The sequence below is a fragment of the Gallus gallus genome, chromosome Z (assembly GCF_016699485.2).
Source record: "Gallus gallus isolate bGalGal1 chromosome Z, bGalGal1.mat.broiler.GRCg7b, whole genome shotgun sequence".
In the NCBI taxonomy this organism is placed as follows: Eukaryota; Metazoa; Chordata; class Aves; order Galliformes; family Phasianidae; genus Gallus; species Gallus gallus.
The window spans coordinates 20,935,943-20,960,987 of NC_052572.1; the positions used below are offsets into that span (position 1 = coordinate 20,935,943).

General features: G+C 36.1%; 1 protein-coding gene across 4 annotated transcripts in view; it reads right to left on the reverse strand.

Annotated features, from left to right (window-relative positions):
• The window catches only part of ADAMTS6 (ADAM metallopeptidase with thrombospondin type 1 motif 6), a 159,417-nt gene that overhangs the window by 19,226 nt on the left and 115,146 nt on the right, over positions 1-25,045 (reverse strand). For all 4 annotated transcript variants that reach the window (XM_046905563.1, XM_025144948.3, XM_424749.8 and 1 more), the window contains exons 15-21: positions 23,078-23,180; positions 21,834-21,967; positions 21,591-21,714; positions 20,175-20,255; positions 15,234-15,397; positions 13,995-14,133; positions 753-882 (exon numbers count right to left, since the gene is read on the reverse strand). In XM_046905563.1, the coding sequence (XP_046761519.1) occupies positions 753-882; positions 13,995-14,133; positions 15,234-15,397; positions 20,175-20,255; positions 21,591-21,714; positions 21,834-21,967; positions 23,078-23,180 (875 nt within the window). The remainder of the gene's footprint in view (positions 1-752; positions 883-13,994; positions 14,134-15,233; positions 15,398-20,174; positions 20,256-21,590; positions 21,715-21,833; positions 21,968-23,077; positions 23,181-25,045) is intronic.

Sequence of the window (25,045 nt, forward strand, 5' to 3'; positions counted from 1 at the left end):
TCACCAGAAGGAAACTGGAATTGTGTTAAATAAGAGAAGTATTTAACTATTCTGTTTAAAGGGTAAGCCTTACTGACTGATAAAATTTTCAGCCAAAGTGGTCAAGCTTCTTTACGGAACTATCTCAAAGACAGTATTTGAACAGCCTTCACCTAGTTGAAAGGTTAAGGAACTAAAAACCTTTTCTTAGCAGTTGACACTTTCTATTCACCCTGTGGGGAGTATCAGACTGCAGGGAGATAGGGGATTAAGTGCTTTGTCATATGAAAGCATATGCTTATTAGTACATAATTAATACTTAACAGATTAACATACAATCACTTTCTGAGTCTTGGTGATTTGGGTTTTACTGTGTTTGTGGATTTGCCTGCTGTACTGGATAGACAATCTAACACTGTCCTGCTTTTCACTCTTTTTTTTTTTTTTTTTTTTTTTTTTTTTTGAGTCAGTGGGGAAAAAAATGTTAGAGTAACTTTTAAAACTATTTTTAGAATCAATCAAATAAGGCCTCTTCTAGGTGAAAAACAAAAACAAAAAACAAACAAACAAACAAACAAACAAAACACACCATGATTCCACAGGAACAAGAGGCCTTAACCAAAATCTAAAATAAAATATCCTGTCTAATAAGACTCAATCCTCATGCTAGACCAGAATTTTATACTATGTTTGATCAACTGGATTTGTTCTATATATTACAAAGGCTTTTCTATAAATGCAAGACAGATACATCTCAGTGATTATTAACTTACTCAGGTGGGCAAGGCTCAGTGTTGCAGGCTCTTTGGTTTTCTGGAGGCTTACTGTCAGGGTCACAATAATTGTTTTGTACAACAGAGTTGTCATCCAACCTTTTACACACCACCTCTTGTTTCTGCACACCTTAGGATGAAATTAAACACCATTAATTAATCATTCCTACTGCTCTGCTTGTTGAGTAGAAGTATGTTTCACCTATTAATTATTATTCCCACCATCCCACTTGAGCAGGCTGAATGCTTCAGGGATGTGAATTCCAACTGACTCAGTGTCCCCTGACCACCAAGAATTATTCATTTTCTTTTAATTTTAGGCCACCTCGTTGAGAGAGGATTTTAAATTGCTGTTGTTTTCTAAAACAAAGAGAATATATTTATAGATTTACTAACAGATTGTTTTTATTTGTGTACTGCAAAAAATCAATTTTCCATCTAGTCTTCCCTCTTAGTAAAAGACACACTGATTTCCAAAGAAAATATCACCAAATAGAATGTAGACACTGTTCAATGCAGAATTGTTGTTTATGGACTCTGGTTTAAAATAAAACAGCAATCTGGGATACAGTGTTACATTTTCACACATGTCATCCTAGAAACATTTTCTTCATTAAAATAATGAAGTATTATTCATTCTGAAAGATGCCGTTTGTCTTGTGAATGCTCATTTTGTCTGGCATTCCCAGCTCCTCTCTCATCATGTTAACTATCAACAGGCACTTCAGATTTCATTATTATTTCCAAAACATAATGACCCATAACTGCCAAGGCAGCACTCATTACGAGGTAACACTTCAAGCAGATATTCCAATTTTTAGGAAACAGAATATAAGGAAAGACTTTAAAGAATCATTGACACATGACAGCAGTGTAGCTCCAAGTATTGTTGTAAACAGTGGTACACAGGACCTCCTTTGTTTCTAGAACAAACTGTGGACAACTGTGGATCTTCAATTCATACGCAGTTCTTAACATAGGTAGTTATAGTACTGAGATAACGGGATTGTAGAATGATACAAATTAAAAAAAAAGCCTTAAATCTTAAAACAGAAACAATTACTTAACTTCTTCCAAAATCTGAAATACATGCAAACAAACAGGGATTAAAAAGTCCTGGCTTAAAATATTTTCCAACTTATGTTACAGCCCTCTCTCTTCATTTTTATGACAAATATTTCATAGGAGGCAGATATGCAGTAAAAAAAATAATTAAATAAACATATTTTTCAGACAGTAAACAGCTAAATAAAAACATGGCACTAAGTTATTTTTCTGATTTTATACTGGTTAAACAACTTACCTTTCAATTGTTTATTTTGTTACCCGTTATGAACAAGAACCAAGTCTTTGGTTCCTAAAATTAGACCTATATGGAACTTTGTACTTACTTCCAACAGTCAGTCAAGCATAGACTTGAGATGCTTGAAGTTCAGCCCATAAGGCATCCTGTTTGTCTATGAACAGAAATCCTCCAGTCTAAGCACACAGGCATTGTCTCTACGACGTTAGGAGATGTGGGATGTGAGACATATGTCTCTTTGACGTTATGCACAAAATGGAAACCTCATTTTTCACAACAGTCTTGAGAATGTTATTCATTCCCTCAAGAAGCTGCAGATCCAGCAGTATTAAGTTTGAGCATACAGTATTTCTGTGACAGTGGTTAATTTTGTCACTCAGGGTGGCAAGACAGCAGTTTCTAAATCATAGGTTATTTCTAGTTTTTATTCAGTTACAGCCTAATGTAAAATATATAAACCATCTTCCAAGTATGACCTGCCTGTGCTATGTGAATGTCTTATTTGCTGGTTACAGGTTAAGTCTTTTTCTTTTCTTATTGACATTGGTCCCATCAATCTTAAATCCCTGACAGCACTGTGGCCATGAATTCCCATTAAAAAATCTTCCCTTTCCCTGTCATTCTAGACACTCCAACTATTTTGTGGCACACAGCTGGAGTACTTTTCTGGAGGTGTATTCCCAGCTGAAATAACTTCATTCTGAAATAGGGAATTGCTATTTAATATAGAACTGCCATTGCATCCTGAAAAATAAAGCCATAAATCCTTTTGTAACTACAAAGCCTTGTTAATTCAAATACTCTCATGAGTCTGCAGGCTGGATCCTAAAAGACGTAAAAATGGTCCTGAACACAAATGCGTATATTCCAAGCAATAAGGAGATGAGTTAGATTTAATCACTCAGCATGACACTTCCTATAAGCAGCCTGTTTAGCAGGTGAGAAGTTTGTGTAACAGCCCTCAGAATCATGTGCCATCTCACCTCAAAATCACTAACCATTACAGACACCAAAAGAGACCTAATGTTGTAGTCTTGACTCTACCACTGTCCCTAAATCCCTACTGCTGGGAAAAAGATACCTCCTTTTTGCTTACAACTACACATAACCTTCCCAAAATAGGCACTTTAAATTATGCTATGAATGTCTGACACCTCGCATTATTCATAAAATCATGATCATTTAAATAAAGCTCTATTTATAAAAATTTATTATTTGAGATGTTCACCTTCCAGGTAAACCGGTTACAACAAATCAGCTTCTTTCATTTTTCCTTCTTTCTACACATATCTGGATGCCACACCATTATACAACTGCAGGGACAATGAAACAGTGCATAAAGCTGCCATTGTTTCCCAATTGCATCTTACCTACACAAATTTACATGAGTAGCTAAAACAAAAATACCATTTTCTGAAAGATTTCTACCTCCATTTTTCCATCACTACTCAATTTTTGTGTTCTACTAAAAACTTAGTCCAGTTGGAAAATCATTAGCATGGGGACCCTCTAGGCTCTCCCCACAGCTAATGGTATTCAGACATTCACTGATAAAGTATCAAAGATATTAAAGATCCACTCAGCATTCTCAGCTGCTAACATTAGAAGAAAGGCTTAAATTTGGTGAGATATTACCTATTAAATAAACTTGGAACAAAGGAACATACAAGTAGAAGCAACATCCTTCTATATTTCTGGGAACCACTTGTCCATAAACTGATCAATCTCCACCTTAAAACTCAGGTACAGTTTCTTCTCTGAAAATCATACCTTTGACTACTACATTCATTAACTGCCAATTAACACTATTTTTTAAAGTAAAAACAGTATTTTAGTTTAAGTAACTATTCTGTTAATAGAGTAAACTCTTGTAGCCCCTGAAGTGTTGGATACACCGTTTCTTTGGCCAAGTTGTCACTCCTTCTGTGCATTCATTCACACTTGAGTTCATTATGCCCCCAATATAAATTATGCCCAGTATTCCATAGGAATTTTACTAGTGCCTTCTCCAGTGATCATGAATATGTACGATATTAATCCCAATCTTTCCCATACGTCTCCTAGCACTCCTATCAAGCAAATTTCCTCAGAGCTTTCAATATTTTTATGCTACCATCAGAACAAGAGAAACTGAAGTCAGAAGTCACTACAGGTTCTTTAAGATATGTAGAAAGCTTTATCCCTTCTGATCTTGTAGTTTACATTTTAAGAGCACTTCCCGTCTACTGATTTTTTCTATTTTTCATTAGTTGAAAGTGACAAGAAAAAGCTTCCAAATTCTAGACGAACAAATCTACAACGCTTACCTAGTCTAAAAAATAAGTTATATATTACAGTAAATCCAGCTAGTAAAGCATGACCCATCACATCACACTTAACCTCTCTTCTCAAGGATTTCTAGATCTTTAGTCACATTTTGCTTCAAAATTTCAAATCTGCTAGAATTTCAATGTTATCAGATTTTTCTATTCATACACACACACACAACTATAGCAAGAGATGATTTTCTTCACTCCTTTACTACTATTTTTGTAAAGACATACCAAATGTAGAAGGAAATAGAGAAAAAAAATCTTTACTAGTGTAGGTTCTCCCCTATAATTTCTTCGTTAGGTCAATGTCAAATTTAAATATTTGAGAACCTGTGAGAAGATGACTCACTTTAAATTCTACTATGTACATATTGCAGCTTTAAGATATAGCCAACAGAGGAGAGTAATAAAAATCAGATTTGAAAGCCTGAGTAGAAGGATTATTTATTTTAAAATTTTCTGCTCAAATTTACCATGAGAAGGAATAGGATTTAAAAGGTCTAGAACAGGTATTGCTAATAAGCTGGCACTGCTAGCTGGCAAAGAATTTATCTTCAGCTTTGATGGAGTTTTTTTTTAACAAGCTGCCTTAACTCTCTTGGCGGCTAATTCAATAGCACCATGAAGAAAATAATGGCATTTTCTTCAAATATAATTGCTTAAAAATTAGAATTAAATACTTTAGAATTAGGCATTTTAATGAAGCATACAATTCTATCAAATATGTTTACTAGATAGCACAGATATTAATGTTATGACTTCACTAGATTTCCTACTGGCACATTTCCTTCCAGCTCTGGCTAAAAACTGGCAGCCTCAATAAACTTATTTCTGAGGACATTGGAACAAGAAGGTATTCTGAAGCACTATGAAGACAAAGTATCATTATGCATAGTTTAAAAAAAAGAAAAGGAAAAAGCAATCAGCCAAGTTATTTACTGAACAGTTGTCAGGTAGCGTATCACTCATACGTATTTATCACTATTCATTCACATGGTGAAGCATTAATCAATGCCAGGCAAATACGTTAATTCAGTTTTTAAATGTTCTGCATCATCTTACTACATAGTATGTGATTTGTGATACAAGAAATGTTACATTACTGCTTTCTAATTAGTATTATTTACAATAATATTTCCGAAACAGAATTCAGATTCTAAACTCAAAACAACAGAAAGAAATGGGAAAGCTGGAAATGCAATTTTAGCCAGACAACAACTACAACATAGTTAAGCCCTGTAGGCCTTGGAAAAATATTTTTAAATTACTTGCTCTACGAATATATGGTCTCTCTTCAAATAATCTAAAAAGCATAGCTAAACAAGTTCATTTAAACTCCTGGAGGAATAATTACCAGGAGTTAGACAGAAACACTCTACTTTCAAATATACAGATTTATGGTTTATATTAAAAGACATAAAATGTCCTTGTGACTGGTCAATGCAATTGTAATAGAAAACAAAACTTCAGTGGTTTATTGACCATACTCTCCAGAGAATTGAGATGTTTTGCAGATTTCAATTCATAAATAGTCTGCATGACTTTCAGCAGCCAAATTTTAAATTACACGGAACACACTTTAAATTAAAACTGCAGGCATGTAGATGATCTATCTACCTTTAAAAGCAACCCCCAAAACTCTGATTTGCAATTGTAAATGTTAATTATAAAGGTACCAGTACTAATACATATTGAATCTTGCATCACAAAAACTACTGCATGCTGGTTAACCCAGACATACTTTCTGAGCTCACTCATCAGGTCACAAGATGTTCATCACAGAGCCAAACTCACATATTCCCTGATGAGGACAAGTACATTTTATTTGTCCAAAGGTAGTTTCATAATTCATCTGAGGGTATGAAAGAAAAATGCAGTAGGCATTGTATTATAAGAGTCACCATCAGCAAAGGATCCAGACAGCAACCAATTTTCTTACAATAATACATTGAGAGAAGTTTTGTTTGCTTCCTTGTTTGTTTTTCTAAATGAGTACATAAGATATCTTATTCATCTGGAGATGAACTCTAATAGAATAAACAAAATCAAAATCAGTACTTTGGGTACTTGGTAAATTCCAGATAAGAAACACTGCCATTTATGATTACATTTTTATTAAGCATGGAACAGAACGGAACAGAACGGAATGGAATGGAATGGAATGGAATAGAAGAAAATAAAACAAAACGAGCGAACACACTTATTGTGGTCTATTCTTAATGTAAACAAAAGAGAAAATATACAGATTTTTTTCATCACTTATTGGATATTTTTATATCCATCAGCTGTACACTTCTTTGTTAACAATATTTAAAGATCAAGCCAAAGTCATAGACATGTACTCAGAAAGCTACAAAATATCATACAAGCAAAGGCACGCTTAAGAGTAAACTACAATTTTTTGATTTTTAAGTTATAAATTTTGCCCTCTTCTATTACAGGTCTTTTTATTTCCCTTTCCAGTCTTCATTTTATTTGCTATTTCTGTGTGTTTTAGTTTTCCCTTTCTTGGATTTTCTTGTTTAGTTAATAGCTTTTCTTGTTTACAGTTCAATAATCATTAAAATAGTCATTAAAAGAGTCTTTTGTTACTCTCATCAGATTTTTCTGAATTCCACCGGCCATTTTATCCAGCCGGTCAGCCCTTCTAAATTCCATGTGGTCTCCCCTACTCCACTCTTTTCTGTCAAGATACACTTGCACACTACATCCTGATATTCTCTGGCATTGTTTTGCTGAAATCTTGTCTATGTCCAACTCCAGGTTACAAAGGCTCTGCACTATATCAGACAGGTGAAGCATAAAAAATATCTACAAGCAATTGTAACAGATACAACAGATAGCTCTGTGACACAGCAATGTTTGTTCTCTCATTCAGGAAGTCTATTATACAATCTGAGTAGGCATGGATTTTAACCTAGAAGTATTTTCCCTTCAAATACAGCACCGCTTATAATATTCTAAACAATGTGGTTTTTTTCTTATAAGACAAAGCTATGTTAAAGTTTGAGGGAAAGATTAAATTTGTATCAGCTAACTAAAGACTTGTACAAGCTAACAAAAAAATTTTCTTCCAAGACTCTCAACTCAAAGCAGAACAGTTATCAGTGCATTTTCAGGGAAAAAAAGGAAATAAAAAAGAAAGAAAGAAAAAGAAAAAAAAACACCTAAAAAGGAGTTATTATGGAGAATTAATGAAGTTCAGTTCTGCATAATGTTCCTGGAGAGGAATGACTGGATCAGAAATGATTTTCAATGCTGAAAATAATGTTTCTAGTGTATAAAAAGTTGCAATCTGAGATCCCCAAGCCTAAAAACAGATACTAAGAGGCAGATAATAAAAATGAACAAACATAAATATTCTCATTCTACATCTGAGTACATGAATCTAGTAAAAGAGAAGAGCTTTTTTAGGTACCTGGTAAATCCAAAGAACCTGTTTTTGGAAAATCTCGAGAAATATCAAAGTAAAACTCAGATTTTTGAGTCCATTGATTTCAGATGCTCATGGGAGTTTTCATACTTCTGTACACACACTTCATGCAATGACTTTCATGGCATGCTTCAGAGCTCAGACATTCCAAGGAGGTATCCAAATAGTGATGAACTGATAATTAGCGAGCGTGTAATACACACTGCAAGCTGCTCAATATCACAAGAGAGCCATACAAGTCAGGCAGACAAGGAATCCAGAGCTCCAGCACATTTATCCATTGTAAGCAAAAAATACCTCCTCCTTCTTCCTATAATTCCTTCTATAGCATGCTCCTTCTACAGCATGCTTTTCCTATTCTGCAAAATGGTTACAGGTTTGAGAACAGAGGTCCTGTATTAAAAAATTGTAGTGCTTTTACTGTTCAGAAGCACAGCAACAATGAACATTAAGACAGAAGTCCACTGGAATAGCCAGCATGCTACCATTTAATTAATGATTGTAGGTTCACACACAGACATAAAACTGTATTTTAGCCAATAAATAAAAAAGCACCAACTGCTTCTCTGCTTGCTCCATGGTTCTTGACTGCTCCAGTAATCTTTCTCTAAAACAAGGCCTACAAGTAGCCCTAGAAATCACTGCATGCAGAGGACTGCTTTCAAAATACTATAAAGGAGAGACATCATAAAGACTGGACATATAGAAAACTGCAAAACTATCTAGACCTCACTATGCCAAAATACTGCTCTAGTCTTTGTGCTAGATACTTTCAATCCAAAAATATATATCAAGTAATAACTATATCTTGAGAGTCATGGACCTGGCAAATGCTATGAAATTCAGATACAGTCAGTCTGATTTAGAGAGAGCTAGACTTAAGTGTGGAGTGAACACAAAAAGAATCTTAAAGGTGCAAATATAGGCTGTCCCCCTGTGCTTAAGATGAGCCAGTGGGGAAGAAGACCAATCCGGCTGAAGAGGAAGCTGAGACTCCAGGAGGAAAAGACAACACCTTTGGAAGAAGAGTCAGGTAACTCAAGAAGAGTACAGGGATGCTGCTAGGATATGCAGATAGATTAGAAAATCAGAAAAACAAAAGACCAGCTTGAACTTAATCTGGCCCACCATTGTTAAAGATAGTAAACAATGTTTTTACAAATATATTAACAAATATATTATTTTTTTACAAATATATTAACAGCAAAAGGAGACTCTCCTGCCTTTAGCAGACAAGGAAGGGAACGTTATCACCCAGGACTATCACTAGTCACACCAGAGAAGAGGCTGACCCCCAGCTCACTACAACCTCCCTTCAGGTAGTTATAGAGAGCAATAAGGTCTCCCCTGAGCCTCCTCTTCTCTAGACTGAACAGTCCCAGCTCCTTCAGCCGCTCTTCATAAGGCCTGTGCTCCAAACCCCTCACCAGCCTTGCTGCCCTCCTCTGGACACGCTCCAGGGCCTTGATGTCTTTCTTACAGTGAGGGGCCCAAAACTGGACACAGTACTCAAGGTGGCGGCCTCACCAGTGCTGAGTACAGGGGGATAATTACTTCCCTGTTCCTGCTGGCCACACTATTTCTGATACAAGCCAGGATGCCATTGGCCTTCTTGGCCACCTGGGCACACTGCTGGCTCATGTTCAGTCTAGCATCAATCAACACCCCCAGGTCCATTTCCTCTACGCAGTCTTCCAGCCACTCTGCCCCAAGCCTGTAGTGTTGCCTGGGGTTATTGTGGCCAAAGTGCAGGACCCGACATTTGGTCTTGTTGAATCCCATCCCATTGGCTTCAGCCCAGCTATCCAACCTATCCAGATCAAATCTCCTCTGGTACAACTTGTGGCCATTTTCTTGGGACCTGTTTGTTGCCTGGGAGAAGAGGCCAAACCCCTCTTCATCACAGCCTCCCTTCAGGAAGTTGTGGAGTGCAATGAGGTCTCCCCTGAGCGTCCTCTTCTCCAGACTAAACAATCCCAACTCCCTCAGCCACTCTTCATAAGATCTGTGCTCCAGACCCCTCACCAGTTCCATTGCCCTTCTCTGGACTTGTTCCAGGGCCTCAGTGTCTTTCTTGTGAAGAGCCTGAAGGGCAAAATCAGGTCCCTGCAGTATACAAAGAAGGGCTTCATAGCAAGAAAAGAGAAAGCAGCTTCACAGGGCAGACATAAGGGGCAAATAGAGATAGTTTATGTAGAGAGTATTAGAAAACAAGAGATTCCAAGCACTTTCACAGGCGCTAGGTCCAGAATAACAAGGAGAATGAAGGCCATAAAGATAAGGACCGGAGAACAGCTCGAAAACATTTGGCAGGGAGGTGATTAGATTTCTGAAGTGCAAGCTGAAACCAGTTCGGGGGATGCCCCCCCCTTCAGGGTCAGAAGTTTGCAGCGAGGAAGACTATGAGCCTTCGCGAGGAAGACTACGAGCCTTCATCATCACGACCTACTACGCACGCGCAAGGGGGGGAAGGACTGTATGCTAATGGGCTCTCGGGAATGTAGTGAATATGTATCTGAATTCCTGTCAACTACTGATTATGTATTAGTTTCACCTATATCTATAGCACGATTTCTTCGACAGTGTGCAAGTTAGGTGGAACAATCCCCCTTGCACCAGGGTGTACGCGCGTCACCAATAAACACATGCCTGCTCTATATCCTTACTGGCTATAGGGTCTGATTTCTGCACGTCAAGCCCAAAACTGAACACAATACTCAAGGTACAGCCTCACCAGTGCTGAGTACAAGGGGATGATTACCTCTCTGCTCCTGCTGGCCACACTATTTCTAATGCAGGCCAGGAGGCCATTGGCCCTCTTGGCCACCTGGGCACACTGTCAGCTCATGTTCAGCCGAGCATCAACCAACACCCCCAGCTCCCTTTCTTCTTCACAGTCATCCAGCGACAGAAGGCTTTCATGGAAAGGATAGATCACAGAATCACAGAATTGTAAGGATTGGAAGGGACCTCTAGAGATCATCGAGTCCAACCCCCCACAAAGCAAGCCCCCTACAGCAGGCTGCAGAGGTAGGCATCCAGATGGATCTCGAATATCTCCAGAGAAGGAGAATCCACAACCTCCCCGGGCAGCCTGTTCCAGTGCTCCATCACCCTCCCTGTGAAGAAGTTCCTTTGCACCTTAGTGCAGAACTTCCTATGCTCCAGTTTATGGCCATTTCCCCTTGTCCTGTCCCCACAGATCACTGAAAAGAGCTTGCCCATGTCCATTGGACTCCCACGCTTAAGCTATGTACAAATATTAATAAGATCACATCTGAGTCTTCTTTTCTCAAGGCTGAACAGACCCGGGTCGCTCAGCCTTTCCTCATAGGGGAGATGCTCCAGGCCCTTTACCATCTTCACGGCCCTCTGTTCTTTTAATGCACCTCAGGATCGCACTGGCCTTCTTGGCCACCAGGGTACACTGCTGGCTCATGGCCAACCTGTCATCCACCAAGACCCCAAATGTGGCACTAAGGGACATGGTGGTTTAGTGGTATGTTGGTGATGGCTTGACGGTTAGACTAGATGATCTTTGTGGTTTTTTCCAACAATAACAATTCAGTGATTATATAAGCTAGTCTGAGACACAGCCTAAGGATCAGAAAATGGCCCCTGCTCAGCTGCTCCCTGTATCACAGAACAGCCACAGAAAACAAATTAACATTTCACTATCATCCTTAATTTTGTCATCTTTTGTCTTCTAAATACTGGCAAATTTGATATTCTCTTAAGACAGCTATTTCTTGTAACATACATCTAGAAAAAAGACAAAACATTAGTACATGCACGTTCTAAGATGGGTGGAAGTTAAATTAACTTTTATCAAAAATTCAGATTCTTGACATCACAGTGTATCTGTCTGTACTTCATCACAAGTTTTCCTGGATCAAGATGAAATATGGCACGATCAAACTTTTAACACCTATGGACTACAATTCAGATACACCAACTACAATTAGAGGCAGATGCATAAAAATTTTGATGCCTTTGACCTATTCATGGTCTGTTCCACAGGCACTATATGAATTTCTTTATAAAACAAACATCAATTTCCAAACTAGTATCCCTCACACATACGCATTATCATTCTTTTTTCTTTCAGTAATTCTTCAGTCCAATTCAATCCAGTACATTCTTCAACTGTTAACAATTTTGTTATCCTTTTATTTAAAGAAATCTTTTAAAGACAGAATTCAAGTAAACTGCAGTAACGGACTTCATAATGAATTCTACTGAAACAAACAAAGCCATTCAGTCATTTCATCTGTAAGATCTCCCACATTTCATATTTATACTAGTCAACTTCTCCAGTTCTGCTGTTTCTACAAACTTTTATCCCCATTTATTTTTTCCCTACTCATCTCTTTTTTAAAATTTTGTCTTCTTTTGGCATATGGCAGAAGGTGTTTCATAAACTGAGGGAAATAGAAGGTACACATATGAAGAAAGCAGACCCAGGTTTTCAGCAAGAATTATAGCTACAATGAAATATAGATTCCTCTAATAAAAATTTAAATGAAAATAAGTAATCATAGTATATTCTCATGCTAAGCAGAATGAAAGGAGAGAATGAAAAGAGCCTGGTTTAGACACCATAAGCTACTGAAGAACATCTTTCAAAAATAAGTTTCAAATGATTAATAAATGCATATAGTTATCAGATATTCACATACATTTCATATGCAATAATAAAGATAAAAAGAAAACTAATTATGTCAAGCTAGTTTTATCTAAACAACTGCTTACTCCTTCCGAGCCAATTACTCTTTCCATTGTACACTTCCAAATCTCTGAAATCACTATGACCTGCATGACAGAAGACTCACAGATAAAACACTGTCTCTGTATAAATCAATGGAGTTTTGCCATGACTTCAAAAGGCTCATTAACCCATCAGAAAAGTGGGATTTGGTGGTACCTGTAAAGTACTGATATATGGAAACGCACCTCCCCACCACACCACTCCCTTCAACCACTCTAAAATCTTCCTTTTCTGACTAGAGTCACCAGTGTTAAAATATCAGTTAAAACAGCAGTCTGTCATCTATTTGAGTATGAAATGAAGAAATTCAGCAACTTCCTGAACTTTCTTTTGAGATTTCCTATTTAGTTACACAGAATAGAATTTGTACTATCCTTTCCGTCTTACCTATGCTATTCAAACTGCTGTATTTAAACCGCAAGCAACCAGCAACAGTCACAGCAGGATCCATCAGAAAGATGAGTCAAGATGTTACTAAACATGAATATCTCCAGTACCCAGAAAGAAAAGAAAAGGACAAATCTTTGCTCCAAAGGATCTTTAGAAAAACACACAACTATTTCCTGATCTTGCTATGGTCAGTGTATACTGCAGTAGAAAGCTGAAATTCTGAGGTCAATTTAACTTTCTCTCCTGTGTCTTCTGAAATGAACATATGCTGGTGATGATGTATTCAGTCTCCAGAGAGAAGAAAGATACTGCTCACACAGCACTTCTACTCACCAGCCCATGCAGCAGCAAGGGTGTTGGCTTTGAAGAAAGCCAACTGTTCTGCTCTCCCAGACAGAGGTAAAGAATTGCATTGGTGGCCACTAGAGGGAGGATTAGGAATACAGTAAATTGTGGGCAGAAGGCACCCATGATGAAACACATGGGACAACCTACAAACCCCCCATTGCTGCCAAAAGGCAACAATTAATAGATACTGCTATGGGCTGGGAAGTATAATCCAGTTCTTATAATCTCCTACAGAGAAGTTGCCGGTATGTGTCCTAAACTTTAGTGGCTGGAGGATGAGAAGGCTGACTAGGATGTGTGAAGAATATGTACAAACACACACAGATATATCCCTTTATTTACGGTTGCTTTATTTGCCTTCTGTTTTTAATTTCCTTACTAAAAACTTCTGATGTACTTTACCAAGGAAGCTCCTGTGAAAAGCAAACATCCCAACTTCAAGAGAATCTCAGAAGAACCATCAACAGAGACACACTGTGCCAACATATACTGCATTTAACAAAAAACATCTGGACATGTTAAATGTACTTGAAAACAGCAAAATCCAGTGAGATAAATGATCATTCTCTAAAATAAGGTTTGAGTTATATCTGAAAGAAACATTTTTAATTAGTTACCTATATAATCACGTAAGAAAGAATATCTTGCAATTCAGTTTATCCTGTAGTTTGGCTGCCTGGTGCCTTACCTCCAGCACAAGTGGCAGAACATTCTGACCAAGGTAGATGATTCCAGGCAAAGCCAACTTCATTGTCTCCACTGCCAGTGCGAGAGATGGGAACATTGAATTTATACCTTATACCCAAATTTTGTTCCTGTAGCAGAATCTGAAGTTGAAAACAACTGGTTATACCATTTAAACAGGCAAGCAGAGTGTAACTACAGTGACGTTAATCTAGGTACGTGTTATGTCTTGTGAAAGGGAAAAAAGTAATTCACACGATACTTCTTTTAGATATTTCCAAAAGAATCTGAATGAAATTGTTAGACATATACAAAAAGTATTATTGTATGAGCTGAGCTTTACCATCTTTTCCCTTTGACATCATAACTACCTAACCTCTGTCAGTTTTTTATTCTTGACATAATAACCCTAAAAAAGCCAGTCTTCATAAGTTAATACCCTCATGGAAATGAATTTGGTAGTGAATCATTACTTGAAGTAAAAGTTAATTACATCATTATGCAGATATGTAGCAATTATCTCTGAAATCAAGCAATTAGTTATGAATCCAGCCCTCTCCTTGCCTATATTTCTAGGGATTTATAGCAGTAAAAATAGTAACAGTAATAGACTGTTGTAACAGCAAAAGACTAGTTTTCACTGAATACGTTAGTTAACACTGGTGGTTCCTTGAAAGGAATATCAGAAGTATCACTACAGTCATACCACTGAATTTGATATAGATGGCAGCGTAACAATCATCAAGAGCTTTTGTCTATCCTAATTACTGATTGTACTGCACTTCCCACTTCCCACCTGACATACACTAGTCTTGGATTATCTCTTTTCTTTTCTCTTTTTTTCTCTAATAACATATTCAGAGTAACATATGTTAAAACAACATATTTTAATACAACTGACAACTACAGACCTGCCAGGAACGAAAAATGTTAAATACATATTACACATCAAACAGTTCCATCTATCAGAAGTACACAGAAGTGCCACACATATCCAATTTGCAATTTCTTCTGTAGCACATTTTATATAGATGGGGCATTTTCTGTGATATTTCACAGGGCTCTTATAACTTTATCACTTTTTCATCACAGTATCTGCATATCAGTATTGAAAGGTAAGGAAACTTAATTAGAATACAAATGCATGGTCTGGGACCTACTTTGATTCTATTCATGGTTTTATCTTTGCTGATAACAAAAAATCATATTTCAAATTTCATATGTATATTAAATATAACTTTACCATGACTATGAGATTTTCCGAAGTAGGGCCTAGCGCTTCCAGAGATTCTGGTTCATCTGTTGGCCTCTTGTAATGGAAAGCTGTTCCAGCAACATCAAACTTTCTTGGCCAGTCAATAGTCCAGGCACCATTAATATAGTAGTCATCCTCTTCAGATTTTAGAGCTTAAAAAAAAATACAAGCCACCTAAAAATTGGAAGCAGCATTTATAATGGAGAAGCCATTGCAAATTAAAGTACTAATCTAGTAGAAGTATGCGAGTTTCAGCTCTGTATCACTGTTTTTTGAACATAAACCTTTTTCTTTAGCCTTGATCAAAATCTCTCTCAAGCAATTTGACAAGACTTTCCACCATAATCTCCAGTGTGCAGTAAACTTTGCAGATGCTGCATAGACCATAACAGAATGTCTCATGCTGTTCTACATAAGTGCAAGGTGTTGCACTTGGGTTGCAACAGTCCCAGATATGTGTACTGACTGGGAGAAGAACTCACTAGGAGCAGCCCTGCTGGGAAGGACTTAGGGGTTCCAGCAGATGAAAAGCTGGACAGATCCAGTAGTGTGCATTGCAGCCTAGAAGGCCAACTGCATCCTTGGCTGCATGAAAAGCAGGGTAGCCTGCAGGGCAAGGAAGGGGACTGTGTCCCTCTGTTCTACTCTCATGAGACCCCATCTGGAGTACAGTGTCCAGATCTGGGTCCCCCAGCAAAAACAGATCAATCTAATCTTTTGATTAATATTTTGTATGTTGGAGCATGAGACTGGTATCTCATATAACATTCTGCACAGAATTAAAAAAAAAAAAAAAAAAAAAAAGAAGGAAGGTTGAATTATGTTACCTATCAGATCTTACTTCGTTGTCTTTGAACACTTTTGTTTTCCTTCCTAGAGCATAAATCCAAGACATTTCTACTACAAAATCAAATATTAGTTATTTTATTTGACAACATATTTTATTACTATTGATTTACAGCTTTAAACCATAAAAATACTGTAGAAAACAAATTTCTTAACTAACTGCCCAAGTAGGCTATACAAGCAGATACTAATCAAAGACTTAGTATTTGATATTTTACCAGTAAAATGAGATTAATTTTCTAAATACAAAAATGACTTTGTATCTTAAGGCAGATACTTTGTTAATTAGATACTGACTCCTTGACTTGAAGCAATAATGAAGATTAAAGACTTATTCATCATTTATATTAACTTCAAATATTTGAGGCAAAATGATGGGTGGAAACACAAGCAGCAGTGCTGTTTTTTGAGACAAAATATGCACTAACTTTACTATGTATGATTTTACAAACTCATGTCACAATTATAAGACAACTTATGATCAAGTTTTGCCAACCACTAGATCAGGTTGCCCAAGGCCCCATCCAGCCTGGCCTTGAACACCTTCAGGGATGGGGCATCCACAGCTTCTGTGGGCAACCTGTTCCAGTTCCTCACCACTCTCACAGTGGAGAATTTATTCCGAATATCTTACCTAAATCTACCCTATTATAGTTTATAACTGTTACCTCTTGTCCTATCATGATTTCATAACTTCATATAAGCTGAACATTAGTATTTCGTTAGTGGTCAGACTTCCCTAAGTTAAAATTTCCAACCATTTTGCTTTCACAAAATCTAGATTGATTAAAAGAGGACCATGGGATCTCCCAGAGTCACCAATATATTAAGGTCTGTCTTACTCTGACATTTAATGCCAAACCTTTTCTTGTCAGTACTTCCGGTATCTACTAACAGCAAACAATGAGGTAAGTTCTTACTTCTATTACTTCAGACATACCAATGAGAACAAGTGAGATATATAAATAAGCAAAGGGGAAAAATTGTTTTCATACATAATTAATCTTTTCAAAACACTATTCTATCAATTATATGTTAATATACTTATTTTTTTTTTACCTGCCTGTCTGCAAAGGAAGAATGCATTTGCATTCTGTGAATGGATTTGCTTAATGTCAGTTGTTATACATAGGTGGAGGCCACGCAGCTGTGAATAGTTTTACAGAAATATAATTACGTGACAATGATGAAGCAGTGACATAATTATTAGCGTATGAGAAATAAGGAACAAGTTAATATACTAATCAATAAATTTGTGAGAAGGTGAGAATGCAGGAAACCCACGGGAAATCAGAACACAACACTCTGTTGCAAAGGGGAATAGAAGTGAAGATGTCAACTCAAATCAACCCAATTAATGGAAGACAGCACCACTCCTAAGCATACTTTTTTTTTTTTTCAGCAGCTCCGAAAAAAGGCAGTTTTGCTATTGTTTATGGACAGATTGGTTTAAAAAAACAGATTACTCATGCAGCCACAGAAACATGTGCTTGTACTGCCACAGCACAAGGAGCGACACCAGTGCAGAAATAATTAGTCAGAGGCGGGTAGCATGGAGAGCAGAGGTACTAACTGAGCTACCTGAGGTTGGCAGATATCTAACTGCTGCCTCAGTTTAAGGCCAGGACTTGCAAAAGAACTGGATCATAGACAGTTAGGCTGAGACCCTACTAACTGAAAGGAACAGAAAAGCACTGAAGCTAGTATCAGAGCTACAGGGGAGGGGTTTTTTCATTATTTTTTTATTTCCAAATTGAGAAAATGATTTCTTTGACTGTGGTCACATATTTGGCAGCGTGCACATAAAACAAAACATAATAATATGTGTAAATGGTTATTTTCAGCTGAATCAGTTCTCTAATCTGGTTCACGGTGTGACCACAAAACAGCTGTTCTGAAACAAGAGGGAACTCCATAAAGATGAGGAGGGAGTTGTGAAGTAGACATTGCTACTGAAGAAGCACCTATAAAACAATACCTTGAAGTATGCATTTTAACACAATAAACTTTTAAATTGCCATCAAGTTCCTATAGTTCTCTTCAACAAACAAATTACAAGCATTCCTTCCCCCAGAAACTGGTCATTCTAAAATAGTGATCTTGTCCACGTTCACAGTAAAAAACATTCAAAAAAAATTGAAACAGTCCCTGTGACTTTATTATCTTACATTCACATATAATGGCTCCCTTGAAAGTCATAAACACAGCAGAGTAGTGAAAGAGATGAATGTCTCTGGAATCAGCTAGGGCACCTGAGGCATGAAGCAAGCTAATGAGGAGAGGTCCTGAAGCTTGGGAACACCCTTGAAATTATAAGAAGCACACTGGAAACATACTTTATCTTATTAGATCTGTGGTCAGATTAAAAACCACAAATGTTACCTCTATTTTCCATTTGAGCTAAAAATTTGACATTTTTCATTAATTTTGGTGCTGAGGTTACTGACATAAGCACAGTTCCAGATCATATTTCTCCATTAATAAATTAGAGGAGCAACAAACTTAACTGTAGTAACTAAAAGTATCTTCTTTATTCTCTTTTATAGCCTCTATTCTCAGTTAGCCACGGAATCAGAAACCCAAGTCTCTTAATGTGATCTGTATATTAAATAGGACATTAATATTGGTGTAAATGTCAATATTACAAAACATTCTTTTTCGAATGCAACTGTGATAGGATGCACTCAATGCCTCTCCCATCAGCTCTGTGTAAAACGTCAATACAGGATACACAAGCGATCTTACCAACATATTTTGAACTGGGAGAGTGTGATGCTGAAAAAATGGTAAATGCTCTTTATTCCTGAAGTAGTGAATGTTACTATTCCTACAGAATGGAGGGAGACTGAAAATCTGAATTACATGACTGTGGGAGCAGACCAAAAAAAAACCACCAAAAAAAGCAACCAACAGTAAAAGATACCATTATTATCAATATAATAAATTTATGAACTAATGCATCTTAAAGATTAATTACCCTTCAGACTAACACATGCATTTATGCATTATAGTCCTTCCCAACACATCGGTATCATACACATAAACTTAGATTAGTACAGACTGACAAAGTAGCACAGACAGCTGCCATTAAGCCTATAAAGGTAACAGGTTCTGATTGTGTTAATCTGTTTCCTGTACAACGAATCAGCTTTCTACATTATTTTTGACTAAGAAATACATGCTCCTGCACTACTGTGAACTGAAGGCTATGAAAACCAGTGTATATAAACTCTGAGGAATGCATGTTCGAGTTTGAGGAAGACAGATTAGTACATTTCAATATTTTAAAAAATGGAAATGAAATTTAACACAATCTTAAAGAAAATGGAGGATAATCTGGATTAATTTAATCTGAATTTAATTCTGTGCTTTGTCACAGGTTTCTTGAGTGGTCTTAATGAAGCACAAATGTTTTCCTGTGTGTAATTTTCCTATCCATAAAAAAGGCATAGCAATAAGTCCCTGCAACTACAGTATAGAAATACTGTGGAATTAATATCTTACATTGTCTTAAGATATGGAGGCAGTATCATATCATCACAGAATGACTTGGGTTGGAAAGGACCTGAAAAGATCACATTGTCCTAACCTCCTGCTGTGGACTGCTCAGGGCCCCAACCAACCTGACCTTTAACATCTACAGGGATGGGGCATCCACATCTTCTCTGGGCTACCTGTTTCCAGTATCTAATTCATTAGTATTCAAGAAACTATTGTTGACGTTGAATAAGCGTTCCAAGAATAAGATTATGTTTTAAAACAGTACAATCAGAAATTTCCTCAGGAGGAAGGCACTAGCTCAGAGTGGGGCAGTAGATCACTTTAGTGATCTTCATCTACTCCAGCTCCAAGTCTGACTGGCCCAATTTTGCACTTTAGTCAAGGAGGAATGATGCACTCCATTAGCTCCACTTGGGAGAATGCATCCTAACAAACTGTTGTAACTCTCTGCCACAGCCTAAAAACTATAATTCCCTTTCCTCCTTCTACTATGTGTACAGTTTGGTCAAACCAGAAAACCATACCTTCAAGTCACATCAAAACTAACACATTTACAGTCTGCTATTTAAAGCATGCTCTTACCAATGTAGTTCTTGGACACTGCCACTTCTCTTATTTCAATGTGCACTGAACCTCTTGGAATTTGAATCACTTCCATGTAGCCTATGAGAAAATGGTATATTTTTTTCTTGTTATATTATATTAGTCATGAAACTAACCATTAATAAATTGTTTACAAATAAAAACTACTAGAAAGCATAGGATTTGCTTTCATACGTATTTCAAACGTACTTGACCATTCCATTTCATGTGATATAAAGGAAAACTCTTAATTTCCAATATTTTAAAGTGGTAGCAAAAATGTAATACAAATTTATGTATTCATTTTTTTTAAATGCTAACAAAGTACTTTCAACATTGTATCACAAGTAACTAAATGTATAAAATGCTCATAGGATCATAGGATAATTCAGGTTGGAAAGGACCTCAGACAGTCACTTATTCCAGCTTCTTGTTACAAGTACGATTTTCTAGGAGATAAGACAAGATTTGTCAGTGCCTTATAAACATACAGAGTCAAGAAAAACACCAAAGGTGGAATTCATACAACTCTTTTGGGCAACTAAACCATTGCCACATAGGGAAAATGTTTTTCCTTCCATTCAGGTAGCATCTTTTTCTTTCTTTCTTTCTTTCCTTTTTTTTTAAAGAGCCATTGTCTCTGCTCCTTTCATCATGTCATATACTACTATTATGAACAGCCTGGTTTTGTCTCCACACCAGTCTCCTCATAGGTTTTGGAAGGCTGATACCAGGTCCCCATGAACTATCACTTCTCCAGGCAAAACAAGCCTAATTCCTTTAACCTCTTCTCAAAGAGTGTTTTTTCCAGGATACAATTATCTTAGTGGCTCCTCACTGAACTGAACTCATTTCAGTGCATCAATCCTTTTCCTACATTTAAGAATCCAAAACTGACTCTAGATGCAGCATTAATAAAACTGACACTGCCAACACTAGTATTGGTTTTTTTAAGCTATATTTTCAGCTAATTGTCCATACACGTTCTCCCAGTTCTTAATAACATTAACTTAAGCAACTCTTTTGGAACCTTTCCATTCTAAAATTTCAAGTATAGTCATATACATTATTATCACATACATGGAATATCACATTCCACTATGCACATTAAAATCATTCACATAATTTCTTCTACCAGAGCACTATAGCAAAAACAAAACAAAACAAAAACAAACAAAAAAACCCACATTCATTTCTTACTGAGTGCATTTAAGATCATAAAAACTAATTATTTAGTAATGAATTATATTGTTGAATTTGACATAAATGCAAAACTAATACATTAAAACAAAACAATTAGCAAAAGGAGTCAAAGTGAGTGACTAGCAGCAATGTCACAACAGAAACCAGTGAAGTATTGTTTTTCATTTAACAGCTATTTAAATGCAGCAACAGAACAGACATAAACACGCATACCTCCTCTGGGCAATGAATCATTGAAGAAACCTTCAATGGCTTCACATGTACTCCCATCTCCTCCACAAACACGACATCTATCTTCCTTAGCATCAGACCCCAAAATATTATCACAACCTACATGCTAAGAAAAAATATTTTAACAAGATGATGGTTTTTTGCACCTTTATCTTCACTGTTCGATAAAACACTTCACTCAAGTTTAAGATATTCAGCTCTTTTTATCTACTCTAATTCTGATACCTTGCATTCTCCATTGATACAGATATCCAGTGAGTCAGCATTGCACTGAGTCCCATCTATTACTGCAGGAGCACGTTCAGTGTAAAAATTATAACCTTCAGCCAAGCAGTTTAATGCACATGGTTTAACCCCACCTAGACAACAAAAGTGAAGAAAAAAATAACAGAGTTCATGAAAAAATAATGTATAGATTGATCCAAAATGTATGATCTTATCTTATAATTTTTACATGTAATATAGACACCTTATTTCACTTTCCATTATTGGTTTATTTACTTGACTCTTCTTTTTTTTTGCAAAGAGGATTATTTCTTATAGTACAGCATAGCAAGGTTGGATATCTACAAATGGATTCTATTATGTTAACATAACCCTAATGATTACCAAACAATTTAAAAAGATAACATTTCAGCAGCATTTGACAAACATGAATAAGAAAAGAATGTATTCCTAGAAATAAGTCAGGGTGAATTTCAGAAACACCAGACTACTTCAGATAGGACTTTTGTCTACACAAAATACACTACCACTCAGATAATGTAATCACAGGGGTCACTTCTAGGCCTTTCATCTAACACAATACTACAAATAAAACCATTCAATATAAAAACAAAAGGGAAAAACTTATTCAGAGTTTAGAACAGAAAAAAAAATAATCAAAGTATGACTTTCTAACTTTAAACAGTTACCAAAATGCAACTAAACTTAATTAAACTATTCTAAAAAGAAATTTTAATTCTCTTCCCTACCTAAAAAAATACTATTTTTATTTTACAGTGCAATTATACAAACCTCATATTTTTAAAGTAAACTTCAGAGACTCTGTGATGCTTTTTCCCCTTTCTCCATTTCCCACTATTCTCAACTTAATTAAGGAGAATATTATTGAGAAGTTTATACTAAACTTATCACAGCAGCATCAAATTGACTTACAGATACGCTATGTAATCTTTAATTCTATCACACTCACAGGCGAAAAAGGGCTCTATATTTTAATATAGAGTCTCTATAATGATTCTTAAGCTCTTTTCACATTAAATATATACATATATATATATATCCCTGCTAGAATAGTCAGGGCTCTTCTGAAAAATTTTTAGCAGCTGACAAAAGGTTAGAAAACTTAACTTAGGTTATCAAATCTTCATCAAAAGATTCTATATAGAGACACTACTTTCTGTATAAAATTTATACATTTTTGAATACTTCACATAAGATAATGGTCTTGCAAAGCTACACATTACCTCCAGTGTAGGGTTTCCAGTTGTAATACTTTCCACGGAAAGGCATATTGTCAAAATCTGCACATTGTTTTTCTCGAAAGTCACGGGCCCCAGCAGGACATGGCTAAAATAATAGAGACCAAAAAAAAAGTTTATTCCTTCTGAATATCAAAATAAAAAGAAATGGTCATATTACAAATAAAAACATTCAGAAGACTAGGAGATGGCTCTTTGTTTTACCTTGTGGCTCTGATTTTGACACTTCCTTTATTTCTTTGTAATTTAAGTTTTTATTTTGCAACTTTTGGCTGACATGAAGTAACTGAATTATTAATTTAAAGAAGAGTAAGCGTTACAACAGTTTCCATAAAACCAGAAAAACAAAATCATGTCAAACTATGCTTCATAATCAACACGTATATAAAACAACTGAAAAAATTAAAATCATTCTGGTGAGAGCTCTTGCCTAAGTTGTACTATATGAAGTAGCTGCACTGACATTCGTTGTTTAAGATACTGAGAAAGAAATTATAACACTTTCTACAGATCTGCAGACTATTGTCATCTTAGCTTACTTGCAGCTTTGAAAAAAGCATTGCGAAAAAATCGAGAATGAGACTAGTTACCATGTCTGGTTCTGACTCTAAGCACTAATTAAGACATAAAAACTGCTTTCACTTAAATTTTCACTACTACACATTTCCAATTACAGAACTGAGAAATCGTTTTATTTTTTTCAGGGGGAGCTGAATTCTTCACTATTTCTTTTCTGATTTTTCCTGAGCAAATTCAAAATAATAATGATGACCCTGAAGAAACCAAGAATTCACATAGCATGTTAAACATTGCTATCAAGGCTTAAGTAGCAGCTATGCTTTCAAGTGCCATGAGACAAAGTATTTGAAATACATATTAAAATCATTTTTAGACTGAAAGAGAAAATAAATTGTTTGACAGAAATTAGAGTTGTGAATAAATATTACTATTTTATGAGCAACAGAAGAACATTTAATGGCAGTTTTACTAGTCTTCCTACATATATCTAAGTCAGCTAGTACTGTTCAGGAATCTCAAATACATTCAAGTGAAATAGTCTGCATAAAAATGTATGATAAAAATCTACGACACAATGCAATATATTAATAATTATAATTTTCGCATTAATCAAGCCCCTACCATAGCCACCTCAGTACACTATGATTTACAAACTACAGAAGTTTTCTCCAATTTTGAACATAAATGAAAATACTGGATACCAGAGCCTTACAATTTTAAACTGCCTATAGTTTTCCACTATCTCAATTTAATTAAAAATATATTTTTGAATAAAACTTACTGGTTAAAAAATTACTGTTAGTAATTCAAGTCTTTTAATTTAATTCTCATAATAACAAGAATAAAAATAATTGGGAAAAGTACTCAAAGTAAAAAGAAAAAGAAAAAAAAATAATTGGTAACAATTATATTTGCTTCTTTGTCTCTTATTCTTCAAGGAGTAGAAGGAACTGTCCTGACAATTCCTGATTTGATTGCAAAGTCTGTAATCAAATCTCATCTATACCTGTCAGTACACATCACTCTTCAGTTCCACATGCTTAGATACTGATTTGCTATTATTCCCCCTGCATAGTTACCTTTCCAAGTTAATTAAACTCCACTGCAAAAGACACCATTCCTTTTTAGGAATAAAATCATTGTAATCTGATTTTTGAGATGCAGTCTTCTTTCTCTTTTGGTGTTGATATTAGATGTATTTTGAGGCAACATCATAAATTTCAATAATAATCTGGATGATGGATAAGAGCACATACTCAGCAACTCTGCTAATGATAGAAAACTGAAATGAGTGGCTGATAATACCAGAGTCATGCTGGTACACAGAGACATCTCAAGAGGCTTGAAAATGGGTTCACAGCAACCTCAGCAGGTTCAATAAAAGAGAACACAAAGTCATGCACCCAGGGAGGAATATCCCCATGAACCAGTTAC